Source organism: Cucurbita pepo, chromosome LG03 (assembly GCF_002806865.2).
Source record: "Cucurbita pepo subsp. pepo cultivar mu-cu-16 chromosome LG03, ASM280686v2, whole genome shotgun sequence".
In the NCBI taxonomy this organism is placed as follows: Eukaryota; Viridiplantae; Streptophyta; class Magnoliopsida; order Cucurbitales; family Cucurbitaceae; genus Cucurbita; species Cucurbita pepo.
The window spans coordinates 13,187,556-13,200,264 of record NC_036640.1 but is presented as its reverse complement, the minus strand read 5'-3'; the positions used below and the strand labels follow the sequence as shown (position 1 = coordinate 13,200,264).

The following is a 12,709-nucleotide window of genomic DNA, read 5'->3' as shown; positions in this document are numbered from 1 at the left end:
AATAAAATAATAATAATAATCTTTAAACTTTACAAATTATATATTAAAATTAAATTATTTTAAATTTGACTCATTTATTTGATATAAAAAAATTTATTTTATGTCAACCGATTTTCATTTTGAGCCTATATAAAGTCATGTATGTTATCATTGTAAAACAGACTAAAAAATGTGTTTTAGACGGCATGTTTAGAATCATTTAAGTTTGACATGATCAATCTTGCTTGCATAGTAACTCGCAACTCAAAGAAATTTTCTTGCCTTAAGATATTTGATTAACAAGATAATCTCGAAATTTTCAAATGTGTAGTTCTATGAAAACGAGCATTACTCGTTCCTCATTCTACCTACGTAATCGAGTTTTTTAGTCGAGAATTTGTTTGAATTAGTTGAATTATGCTTTATTTTGTTCAAAAAGCATGTAAATTTGCAATGATTTCACATTTAATGAGCCGCCACCTTTCAAACAACAGCTAAATTTGACGAATGGGCTTGAATGGGCCGCCCAAAGATTTACAGATCCAGGCCCATTGAATCGCTCTTGATCAAATCGGCCCAAGGTCCCAAGTAGATCCAGGCCCATTTTCTTTTAATAAACTTTATTATTATTTTTTTTTTTAAATCTCATATTAGTGGGAGAGAAAAAACGGAAAGGAGTATAAACCTCTCCTTAGTAGATTTGTTATAAAATCGTGAGGTTGACGTTGATACGCAACGAGCTAAAACATACCATATTTGCTAGTTATGGACTTGAACTATTACAAAATGGTATTGCGAGGAATGGGTGAGTCTAGGGTCTACAAAATGGTATTATAAGACACTAATTGGTCTAGAGCTAAAAGTTACCTAATAATATATGTAACATGTCAAAGCAGACATAGCAATGAGGTTGTGTTGTTACCTTAAAACTTTTCATATCCCCAGCCTGGCACTGTGGGATAAATTTGATTATTATTTAATAAAAATGCAACGTGAGAGTTTCATTTAGGAATGTTTTCCATTTTTAGGAACTCCACAAAATGGTCGATGTATTGTTGTTGGAGCTTTCTGTCCCCAAAAATGGCGGCAGCTTCTTTCGCATTCCTTCTTATCTTCTCCCCTTCTTCTGAAACCAAAGCTTTTCTCAGAGCTTTGGCTATGGCTTCTCCACTGAAAAGACCATCCGCCTCCTCTCTTTCAACTTCAACTCCGACGCCCTTCTCCACCAACAGCCTCGCACACAGCGGCTGATCGATTATAAACGGCAACAGAACAAGACAATGCCCGAATTGCAGAGCTTCAATGGCGGATCCCCACCCGCCGTGAAAGAAGCACCCTCCGATCGCCGGATGCCCCAAAATCTCCATCTGCGGTGCCCATCCCATACACACAATCCCTCTCCCCGCCGTTCGATCCTGAAATCCAACCGGAACCACGTCGGAATCATCCTCCGCCGCCCATCTCGGCTTCCTCAGAGACCATAAAAATGGCAGATCCGACAACTCCAACCCCCGCGCGATCTTGTGAACTTGATCCTTCGTCAATCTACACTCACTGCCAAACCCTACGAACACCACGGACTTCGGATTCTGTTTATCGAGCCACTCGAAGTTCGATTTCCATGGCGAATCGACAGAGAACTCTGTTTTTTGGGGCTTTTCTGGCGGAAGAAACCCTAACGGAACCACTTTCTTCCCACAAGCTTCACTGTAGAAATTCAAGTAATGGCGGTCCGATTCGTAACAAGCACGAAGCAAAATCGCTTTACTAGCAGCAATAATCTTCCCCAAGCGATCATGAACGCTCATCCCTGTCACATTTTTCACCGGAAACTCAGAGATCATAGCGGCGGCTTCAAATCTCCGAAACGAAACCGCCGATTCAACTCCGTCGAGTTTCATCGGCGTGGTGAGTTTATGAATATCAGGAAATCCATCTCGGAAAACATTCTCCATGAAAGCGAGAAATCCCGTGGAGATGACATTGAAGAACAGAGTAGGAATTTGCAAGTCTCGAGCAACGTTGCAGATCCAAGTAGCGTGGAAATCGACGATGAACCAGTCCGGCGGATTTGGAAGATCGGCGACGAGTTTCCTGAACGACGGTTCGGCGAGGTCTAATGCCATTTCGAGGAAAGGAACTTTGTCGAGAGGAAGGTCCATGGTGGCTTCAGCTCCCTCCGGCAAGAGAGAGCCGTCGTGAAGCTTCGGAAGAGGAAGGGGGAGTGGCGTTATGAGGGAGGAGAGCGACGGCGGAAATGGAGGAAGCCTCTGTAAATTTTTGGGGGTGGAAACGAAGTAGACATGGACGCCGGAGTTTGCTAGGGCAACGGCGAGTTGAAAATGAGGCATAATGTGGCCGAAGGCCAAGAACGGGAACTGAAGCACGCCAATTTGTTTCGCCATTGTTGCAGTTTCTGGTTTTGATCAAGAAATTTTCATGTTCTTATACACTCAGCTCGCCTTAATTGGTACGTAAACTTTATATTATTCAAGGACGTGTGTCACTTAGAGTCATTCCTTTATATATTATTTATTATTTTGAATTTTGAATTTTGAATTTTGGGTTGTCCTCATAAATAAAGATAACTCAAAATATGCTGAAACCTTTAATGATTTAGGACTGAAAATGGGTTGAAATTTAAAGCTAACTCATATTTTGACCATACTTGTCGGTTGCAATAATTGATTGAATGAAATGGAAAATTGAAAGAATTTAAAATTTTGAATGAGAGATGTTAACCCCTACCTAATTTATTTATTTATTTATTTATTTATTTATTTATTTATTTATTTATTTGAGGACATTTTTTCAATATTATTTTTGTTCAAAATTATAAAAATTGGACATATAATAGTATATTTATATTAAGCAAAGTGTTAATGAGGCTGGAAATTAGGGGATAGAGATGGTGGATATAATCTCGTTTTCGAACCCATTTATTTGTCGGGAAAAATGTTCTACGCTTCCACTCCCATTTTTCGTTTAAACGGAGAATCTCGTCGATGTTCGTGGGTTGAGTTGTGTTGTTTAAAATTTTAAGGGGGCAAAAGAGTAATTGCAAAGAACATCATGAATAAAATTTTATATTTTATTGTTTACTCCTTTACCGTTATTAGTATTAAAAGTAATCCTTTTGGGCCATTGGTAAAGGCTGTTTTTCTGATGGGCCTTCAGACCATACATTGGGCCCATTATGAAGCTTGTTTTTTAAAGAAGGCCCAAGAGCTTTGAAACTACTGATTTGAAGAAACCCCATTTTTTAGGAATTTTACAAATTCCTCAATGTATCGCTGGTGAAGCTTTGCGTCCCCAAAAATGGCGGCAAACTCTGTAGCTCGCTTTCTGATCTTCTCCCCTTCTTCGGAAGCCATAGCTTCTCTCAAAGCTTTGGCTATGTCTTCTCCACTGAAAGATCCATCCTCTTCCTTTCTTTCAACTTCAACTGCCACACCCTTCTCCACCAAAAGCCTCGCATTCAGCGGCTGATCCACGATGAACGGCAACAGAACTAGACAATGCCCGAATTGCAGAGCTTCAATGGCGGATCCCCAACCTCCGTGAAAGAAGCATCCTCCGATCGCCGGATGCCCTAAAATCTCCATCTGTGGGGCCCATCCCATACTCACAATCCCTCTCTCCGCCGTCCGATCCAGGAAACCGGCCGGAAGCGCGTCGGAGTCCCCCGCCCAGTCCGGTTTCCTCAGAGACCATAAAAATGGCAGTTCCGAAAGCTCCAAGCCGCGCGCTATCTTGTGTATTTCATCCTTTGTGAGCTTGCATTCGCTTCCGAATCCGACGAACACCACGGATTTGGGGTTTTGTTGATCGAGCCACTGGAAGGTCGATTTCCATGGCGAATCGGCCTCGAACTCTGATTTTTGGGGCTTTTCTGGAGGAAGAAGCCCTAGAGGAATCACTTTCTGTCCGCTATGATCCGTGTAATACTTCAAATAATCAACATCAAATTCGTAACAACTACGAATTACAAATGCTTGAATAGCGGAAATAATCTTCACTGATCTTTCGTGATCGCTCAAACCGGAATCGTTCTTCACATACACTTCACCAAGAATTTTTTCCGCTTCATACCGCCGGTACGCCACTGTGGAGCCGTCGATCTTCGGCGGCGACATCAGGCTTCTAATATCCGGCGGAGACTTACCAACTCCTACAATAGGGGCAAAGAAAGCAAGAGGCGCAGGCGAGTAAACGCTACAGAAAACGATCGGAATTTGAAAATCTCGAGAAATGTTACAGATCCAAGTAGCATTAAAATCGACGATCAACCAATCCGGCGTATGAGGATGATTAGCAACAAATTCTCGAAACGGCGGCTCGGCTAGATCTAAAGCTAGTTTCAGAAACGGAATTTTGTCGAACGGAATGTCGACGGTGGCCTCTGCACCTTCCGGCAAGGGGTCGCCGGGGAGTTTGGGGAGTGGAATGGGCACCAGAGTTATGAACGGCGACAGAGATGGAGGAATTCCGGGGAGTCTCTTGAGATTTCTGGGGGTGGAGATGAAGGAGACATGGACGCCGGCTTTGGCTAAGGATATGGCGAGTTGAAAATGGGGCATTAAATGGCCGAAGGCCGACCATGGAAGCAGAACAACGTGAAGAGCTTTGTTTTCCGCCATTTTTATGAGCTTGAGGAAGACGATGATGATGGTGTTGAGAGATAAAAGAGCTTTGGGTATTTATAGTTAGAATCTGAGAGTGCTTCCATGAAAGTTACATTAATATCTTTAATTCTTTTTTTTTTTCTCTTACCATTTAAGCCTTAAATTTTGATTTGTGCTCCAATAAATATAGTTTGGTCAAAAGATGCAAAAAAAACAATGAATCAGTTGCAATTCTATATGGACGACAAAATTAGTTACATGCTCATAAATGAAAGGAAATTTGAAAAATGGGACGGATTTGAAATGTCTTTTGTGCTCCCAAATTTGTTAGGGATGAAAAAGTCTAGAATATATGTTTTAACCAGTTGAACTGTGCTCTGTAAATGCTCAGAGACGAAAAAGTAATTGCATACAACATAATAGCCATAATAGCAAGGAGAGAAGGTTTGAAAATTCAAATTCAACTATCATAATCTTTAACCCAACCATTCAAGCTAACTACTGATTTGAATCCACATTTTTGAGGAATTCTACAAATTTCTCAATGTATTGCTGATTAAGCTTGGTGTCCCCAAAAATGGCGGCAATCTCTGTAGCTCGCTTTCTAATCTTCTCCCCTTCTTCGGAAGCCATAGCTTCTTTCAAAGCTTTGGCTATGTCTTCTCCGCTGAAAGATCCATCCTCTTCCTTTCTCTCAACTTCAACTGCTAAACCCTTCTCCACCAGAAGCCTCGTGTTCAACGGCTGATCCACGATGAACGGCAGCAGAACTAAACGATGCCCGAATTGCAGAGTTTCAATGGCGGATCCCCACCCGCCGTGAAACAGACTCCCTCCGATCGCTGGATGACCTAAAATCTCCATCTGTGGAGCCCATCCCATACTCACAATCCCTCTCTCCGCCGTCCGAGCCTGGAATCCGTCCGGAAGCGCGTCGGAGTCCCCGGCCCAGTCTGGTTTCCTCAGAGACCATATGAATGGAACCTCCGAAAGCTCCAAGCCGCGCGCTATCTTGTGTATTTCATCCTTTGTGAGCTTGCATTCGCTTCCGAATCCGACGAACACCACGGATTTGGGGTTTTGTTGATCGAGCCACTCGAAGGTCGATTTCCATGGCGAATTAGCCTCGAACTCTGATTTTTGGGGCTTTTCTGGAGGAAGAAGCCCTAGAGGTATCACTCGATTTTCGCTATAATCAGAGTAATACTTCAAATAATCAACATCAAATTCGTAACAACTACGAACTACAATTGCTTGACTAGCAGAAATAATCTTCACTGTCCTTTCGACATCGCTCAAACCGGAATCGTTCTTTTCAAAAGCTTCATCGTGAACTTTTGCAGCGTCATACTGCCGGTACGCCACTGTGGAGCCGTCGATCTTCGGCGGCGACATCAGGCTTCCGATCTCCGGGCGAGGCCGACTACTGCTTAGAAAAGGGGCATAGAAAGCAAGAAATACAGGTGTGAAAACGCTGAAGAAAACGATCGGAATTTCAAAATCTCGAGAAATGTCGCAGATCCAAGTAGCATTAAAATCGACGATGATCCAATCCGGCGGATTAGGATGATCGGCGACGAATTTTCGAACCGACGGCTCAGCGAGATCTAGAGATAGTTTCAGAAACGGAATTTTGTCGAACGGAATGTCGACAGTGGCCTCTGCACCTTCCGGCAAGGGGTCGCCGGGGAGTTTGGGGATTGGAATGGGCACCAGAGTTATGTATGGCGACAGAGATGGAGGAACTCCGGGGAGTCTGTTGAGATTTTTGGGGGTGGAGATGAAGGAGACATGGACGCCGGCTTTGGCTAAGGCTAGGGCGAGTTGGAAATGGGGCATTAAATGGCCGAAGGCCGACCATGGAAGGAGACCGACATGAACAGCTTTTCTTCCCGCCATTTTTGTGAGCTTGAGGAAGATGATGATGAAGTTGAGAGATAAAAGAGGTTTGGGTATTTATAGTTATAATCAATGTGATTTGAGTGACATTAACATGTGAACAAAGCGTGTTTGAATCAATTTATAGTCGTTAGCTGTTGTGGGATGTTGACTATATTCTTGGTCACTTTCGTCTATATAAATATATATTTTAAATGAAGAATAAATAATATTGGAAACGGGAATTTATGCACTAAAAATTTATTTGAAATATAAAAATTTTACGAATGAAAATTGAAATAAGAGACGAAGACGGAACAGAAAGAAGTCACAATTCCTTTTTCTTTCTTTCTACGTCTTGAATTTTGATTCCGGCTCAAACAAGGAAAGGTATCACAAAAGAGACAAAATCAATAGTGATTTAGGGAAGGTAGTTCAAAAGAGCAAAAAAACAAGAGTAATTTAGGGAGCTGAAAATGAGTCACAGTTCAATGTTGATAAATAATTTGACAGGTTGTTGGTTGGTGATGAATGAAAGGAAAAAGTAAAAACTTGGGCGGGTAGGTGTAACGACCCGCTTTTCGAAGGATTCGAGCTCAGACCGTTACTCGCTGATGCGAAAATAAATAAAAAAGCGTAAATTTTAAAACTTTTAAACGTGGATGCACATAAAGCAAGTCTAGCTTTAGTATGACACTGTTTTGAAATACATCACAAACTGACGATCCACACACACAAAAGGATACGACACAAGTAGTTCGAGAAATCCATAAATACAAAGATTTAAAGGATTCGTAAAGGGAACATAGCAAAGGGAGTACAAGACACCTATCTAGCACAAAACTCTATAGCCCTACACACCTCCACCTTATCCGCTCCATCAAGCCTAATCTGNAGCATTAAAATCGACGATGATCCAATCCGGCGGATTAGGATGATCGGCGACGAATTTTCGAACCGACGGCTCAGCGAGATCTAGAGATAGTNTGAAAGAAAAGTTAAAGAAACATAGATGAGTACATAAAATATACTCAGTAAGCAGCTTACTAGTAGTTCACAGTTCGATATCAAGTTTTAATTATCTTAGTTAACTTATTCGATGGCTTATCCTCATTAGAGGATTGGTACCCCGTTATAGGCATCTCCTAGGCTACACCCTAAGATTTAGATCTCGGGGTTATTCTTATCATCGTCCTATCTGAGAGCCTTGGTATAAATCTCAATAAATTTGTAAATTTGAAGGTTAATCACTAAAAATATAAAAAGTAATCTTATTACTATTTTCACCCATCCATTTGGGCCATTTGGGCCATATGCTGTTTTCTCATGGGCCTTCACACCATACTTTTGGCCCACTATGAGTTTTCTAATTAAAAAAGGCCCAAAAGCCCAAAAGCTTCACTTGGATCCAAAGGCTCTGAAACTACCGATTTGAATCCCCATTTTTTAGGAATTCTACAAATTCCTCAATGTATCGTTGATTAAGCTTGGTGTCCCCAAAAATGGCGGACATTTCTGTAGCTCGCCTNCCTCTGCACCTTCCGGCAAGGGGTCGCCGGGGAGTTTGGGGATTGGAATGGGCACCAGAGTTATGTATGGCGACAGAGATGGAGGAACTCCGGGGAGTCTGTTGAGATTTTTGGGGGTGGAGATGAAGGAGACATGGACGCCGGCTTTGGCTAAGGCTAGGGCGAGTTGGAAATGGGGCATTAAATGGCCGAAGGCCGACCATGGAAGGAGACCGACATGAACAGCTTTTCTTCCCGCCATTTTTGTGAGCTTGAGGAAGATGATGATGAAGTTGAGAGATAAAAGAGGTTTGGGTATTTATAGTTATAATCAATGTGATTTGAGTGACATTAACATGTGAACAAAGCGTGTTTGAATCAATTTATAGTCGTTAGCTGTTGTGGGATGTTGACTATATTCTTGGTCACTTTCGTCTATATAAATATATATTTTAAATGAAGAATAAATAATATTGGAAACGGGAATTTATGCACTAAAAATTTATTTGAAATATAAAAATTTTACGAATGAAAATTGAAATAAGAGACGAAGACGGAACAGAAAGAAGTCACAATTCCTTTTTCTTTCTTTCTACGTCTTGAATTTTGATTCCGGCTCAAACAAGGAAAGGTATCACAAAAGAGACAAAATCAATAGTGATTTAGGGAAGGTAGTTCAAAAGAGCAAAAAAACAAGAGTAATTTAGGGAGCTGAAAATGAGTCACAGTTCAATGTTGATAAATAATTTGACAGGTTGTTGGTTGGTGATGAATGAAAGGAAAAAGTAAAAACTTGGGCGGGTAGGTGTAACGACCCGCTTTTCGAAGGATTCGAGCTCAGACCGTTACTCGCTGATGCGAAAATAAATAAAAAAGCGTAAATTTTAAAACTTTTAAACGTGGATGCACATAAAGCAAGTCTAGCTTTAGTATGACACTGTTTTGAAATACATCACAAACTGACGATCCACACACACAAAAGGATACGACACAAGTAGTTCGAGAAATCCATAAATACAAAGATTTAAAGGATTCGTAAAGGGAACATAGCAAAGGGAGTACAAGACACCTATCTAGCACAAAACTCTATAGCCCTACACACCTCCACCTTATCCGCTCCATCAAGCCTAATCTGAAAGAAAAGTTAAAGAAACATAGATGAGTACATAAAATATACTCAGTAAGCAGCTTACTAGTAGTTCACAGTTCGATATCAAGTTTTAATTATCTTAGTTAACTTATTCGATGGCTTATCCTCATTAGAGGATTGGTACCCCGTTATAGGCATCTCCTAGGCTACACCCTAAGATTTAGATCTCGGGGTTATTCTTATCATCGTCCTATCTGAGAGCCTTGGTATAAATCTCAATAAATTTGTAAATTTGAAGGTTAATCACTAAAAATATAAAAAGTAATCTTATTACTATTTTCACCCATCCATTTGGGCCATTTGGGCCATATGCTGTTTTCTCATGGGCCTTCACACCATACTTTTGGCCCACTATGAGTTTTCTAATTAAAAAAGGCCCAAAAGCCCAAAAGCTTCACTTGGATCCAAAGGCTCTGAAACTACCGATTTGAATCCCCATTTTTTAGGAATTCTACAAATTCCTCAATGTATCGTTGATTAAGCTTGGTGTCCCCAAAAATGGCGGACATTTCTGTAGCTCGCCTTCTAATCTTCTCCCCTTCTTCGGAAGCCATAGCTTCTTTCAAAGCTTTGGCTATGTCTTCTCCACTGAAAGATCCATCCTCTTCCTTTCTTTCAACTTCAACTGCCACACCCTTCTCCACCAAAAGCCTCGCATTCAGCGGCTGATCCACGATGAACGGCAACAGAACTAGACGATGCCCGAATTGAAGAGCTTCAATGGCGGATCCCCAACCTCCGTGAAAGAAGCATCCTCCGATCGCCGGATGCCCTAAAATCTCCATCTGTGGGGCCCATCCCATACTCACAATCCCTCTCTCCGCCGTCCGATCCTGGAAACCGACCGGAAGCGCGTCGGAGTCCCCCGCCCAGTCCGGTTTCCTCAGAGACCATAGAAATGGCAGTTCCGACAGCTCCAAGCCGCGGGCTATTTTGTGTATTTGATCCTTTGTGAGCTTGCACTCGCTTCCGAATCCGACGAACACCACGGATTGGGGGTTTTGATGATCGAGCCACTCGAAGGTCGATTTCCATGGCGAATCGGCCTCGAACTCTGATTTTTGGGGCTTTTCTGGAGGAAGAAACCCTAGAGGAATCACTCTCTTTCCGCAATAATTCGAGTATAAGTTCAAATAATCAACATCAAATTCGTAACAACTACGAACTGCAATTGCTCGACTAGCGGAAATAATCTTCGTTACCCTTTCGCGATCGCTCATACCAGAATCGTTCTTCTCAAACAAATCAGCATGAATTTTGGCAGCTTCATGCCGCCTGAACGCCACCGTGGATCCGCCGATCATCGGCGGTGACATCAGGCTTCCGATTTCCGACAGAGGCAGACCACTCCCAATAACATGAGCGAAGAAAGCAAGAAATCCAGGCGAGAGAACGCGAAAGAAGACAACCGGAATTCCAAACTCCCGAGAAATATCGCAGATCCAAGTAGCATTGAAATCGACGATCATCCAATCCGGCGGATGAGGATGATCGGCGACGAATTTTCGAACCGACGGCTCAGCGAGATCTAGCGATAATTTCAGAAACGGAATTTTGTCGAACGGAATGTCGACAGTGGCCTCTGCACCTTCCGGCAAGGGGTCGCCGGGGAGCTTGGGGAGTGGAATGGGCACCAAAGTTATGAATGGCGACAGAGATGGAGGAATTCCGGGGAGTCTGTCGAGATTTTTGGGGGTGGAGATGAAGGAGATATGGGCGCCGGCTTTGGCTAAGGATATGGAGAGTTGAAAATGGGGCATTAAATGGCCGAAGGCCGACCATGGAAGTAGAACGACATGAACAGCTTTGTTTTCCGCCATTTTTGTGAGCTTGAGAATAGATGAAAGTGCTTTGGGTATTTATTGTTAGAATCGAATCAACCAGGAAAGTGCTTCCAACGGGAGTTGCTTGTGTGATTGCGTGAATATTGTAAGCTTGGAATACGTGAGCCTTGCTTATTTATTATTATTATTATTATTATTATTATTATTATTAAGCGTTGATCTATAAAAAATAAAAATAAAAAAAGTTAAATTAGACTTGAATTGACTTATTTAATAATTTTAAGTAATATAATTATTATTGTTAATAAAAAGGTTAATGAATTAAATACTCCATTTTTATAATAATAACATTATATTCTATTAAAATAATTTAATGGTATTTTTTTTTTTGTACAATAAATATATCTTAGAGATTTTAACTTTAATCACACATAAATGAACCATATCTTAACTAATAATATATGATTTGATTATTATTTATAAGATTGAAGATTTAAATATTCAACCTAAATTTATTTTATTTATTGGCATAGTAGACTCTAGAGAAATATGGGACCCACGATTCAAGTAAATCTTTAAAGGTCGTGTTTTGACTAGGAATAATTGAATTGTTGACTTAGACTTGAGAAAAAATAAATACTTAGGTTAAATTATTCAACCCTTTTTGTAAAAGAAAAGAAAATTGAAGCATCTAATGTGGAAAATAAGAGCTCAGTGATTCTCTTACTATTGACTTTTGTGTCCCGAGAAGAATGAAAAAGAATATGTTAAATTATAAATTTGGTCCTTATATTTTAAAAAAATTAAACTTTAATCCTTGTAATTTCATAAATAAAATAAAATAAATGTGAAAATAATTAAAATTTCCCTCCTTCCGCCGTTGCCGCCGCTCAACGGTGTCGCCACGTACCCCGGCAGCCTTCCTCTTTGCCGGTCACCATTACTATTCTCTACAGCATCCATTCCAAATTTAAGTCTCCACATCTCTCTCTATAAATACACAATTTTCTTCTCATTGATGAACCGCCGTGTAATCCCCTTTCTCTTTGCTGTTCCACAAACAGAGCCGGAATCGGAATCTTCTCTCTCTCCGACCGCCATGGGCTATCCCGTAGGCTATGCCGACGTATTTTTCTCCAACGCCTTCCTCCATCTCCTCGTCCTTCTCGGCTATATTCGAAGCCTCATTATTTCGCTCTTCCGAATCCTAGGGCTTCCCGATTTTCTCGAATCCAACGTCGTTTGGCCTCAAAATCCAACCCCGATCATCGACGATCATTCCGTATTGCCGATCCGAATCGAGGAATTCTTTCCCGTGGTAAAATTCTCCGACATTTTCGACGCCGCCGGAGCCGGATTTCCACCGGAATGTTGCGCCGTTTGTCTCTGTGAGTTCGAGGACGACGAGGAGGTTAGGTTTTTGAAGAATTGCAAACACATTTTTCATAAGGAGTGTTTGGACGGATGGATGATTCGAGATCAGAGAAGCTGTCCACTCTGTAGAACCCTGATCGTGCCGGAGGGGTCGATTCCGCCGCTTGTGGATTTTGCCGGTTGTTCTGAGTTTTCCGGCGACTATAGCTAAGTTTAATTTTTTACTTTTTGTCCCTTAATTAGAAATATTGGTTCTTAATTCTGAACCAAAAGATAGCTGGTGGGTGATAAATTAGATTTCATTCCCCCAGAAAATCCCAAAGAAAGGTGTGTTTTTCGTCCGCTTATGATATTACAACTGGCAGATTTTGATTCAAATCCCTCCACTTCAATTTTTAAAAAACTTATGAA

General features: G+C 41.3%; 5 protein-coding genes across 6 annotated transcripts; 1 reads left to right on the top strand and 4 right to left on the bottom strand.

Annotated features, from left to right (window-relative positions):
• Positions 1-747: 747 nt before the first annotated feature.
• Positions 748-2,501, bottom strand: LOC111789867 (putative UDP-rhamnose:rhamnosyltransferase 1). Its single transcript, XM_023670578.1, has one exon. It carries the CDS (start codon positions 2,382-2,384, stop codon positions 981-983), a length of 1,404 nt encoding a protein of 467 aa, XP_023526346.1. The 5' UTR covers positions 2,385-2,501; the 3' UTR covers positions 748-980.
• Positions 2,502-3,049: 548 nt separating this feature from the next.
• LOC111791008 (putative UDP-rhamnose:rhamnosyltransferase 1) lies at positions 3,050-4,672 on the bottom strand. The gene has a single exon (XM_023672179.1). The coding sequence runs from the start codon at positions 4,617-4,619 to the stop codon at positions 3,216-3,218; it is 1,404 nt and encodes a 467-aa protein (XP_023527947.1). The 5' UTR covers positions 4,620-4,672; the 3' UTR covers positions 3,050-3,215.
• Positions 4,673-5,102: 430 nt separating this feature from the next.
• Positions 5,103-6,533, bottom strand: LOC111789709 (putative UDP-rhamnose:rhamnosyltransferase 1). The gene has a single exon (XM_023670377.1). It carries the CDS (start codon positions 6,501-6,503, stop codon positions 5,103-5,105), a length of 1,401 nt encoding a protein of 466 aa, XP_023526145.1. The 5' UTR covers positions 6,504-6,533.
• A 1,196-nt stretch (positions 6,534-7,729) lies between these two features.
• On the bottom strand, positions 7,730-11,112 carry LOC111789708 (putative UDP-rhamnose:rhamnosyltransferase 1). Of its 2 annotated transcripts, XM_023670376.1 has the most exons (2): positions 9,663-11,112; positions 7,730-8,008 (listed from the first exon to the last, which is right to left on the bottom strand). In XM_023670376.1, exons 1-2 carry the CDS (start codon positions 10,958-10,960, stop codon positions 7,906-7,908), a joined length of 1,401 nt encoding a protein of 466 aa, XP_023526144.1. In that variant the 5' UTR covers positions 10,961-11,112; the 3' UTR covers positions 7,730-7,905. The 2 variants fall into 2 exon arrangements, with proteins under 2 accessions (XP_023526144.1, XP_023526143.1); XM_023670375.1 differs by lacking the exon at positions 7,730-8,008 and having other exon boundaries at positions 9,384-11,112.
• An 830-nt stretch (positions 11,113-11,942) lies between these two features.
• On the top strand, positions 11,943-12,509 carry LOC111790310 (E3 ubiquitin-protein ligase RHA1B-like). The gene has a single exon (XM_023671168.1). The coding sequence runs from the start codon at positions 11,943-11,945 to the stop codon at positions 12,507-12,509; it is 567 nt and encodes a 188-aa protein (XP_023526936.1).
• The last annotated feature ends 200 nt before the right edge of the window (positions 12,510-12,709 follow it).

What these genes read in the sequence shown, in the direction of transcription:
- LOC111789708 (XM_023670376.1), bottom strand. Translation starts at nt 10,960, where the DNA reads ATGGCGGAAAACAAAGCTGTTCATGTCGTTCTACTTCCATGGTCGGCC.
- LOC111789709 (XM_023670377.1), bottom strand. Translation starts at nt 6,503, where the DNA reads ATGGCGGGAAGAAAAGCTGTTCATGTCGGTCTCCTTCCATGGTCGGCC.
- LOC111791008 (XM_023672179.1), bottom strand. Translation starts at nt 4,619, where the DNA reads ATGGCGGAAAACAAAGCTCTTCACGTTGTTCTGCTTCCATGGTCGGCC.
- LOC111789867 (XM_023670578.1), bottom strand. Translation starts at nt 2,384, where the DNA reads ATGGCGAAACAAATTGGCGTGCTTCAGTTCCCGTTCTTGGCCTTCGGC.
- LOC111790310 (XM_023671168.1), top strand. Translation starts at nt 11,943, where the DNA reads ATGAACCGCCGTGTAATCCCCTTTCTCTTTGCTGTTCCACAAACAGAG.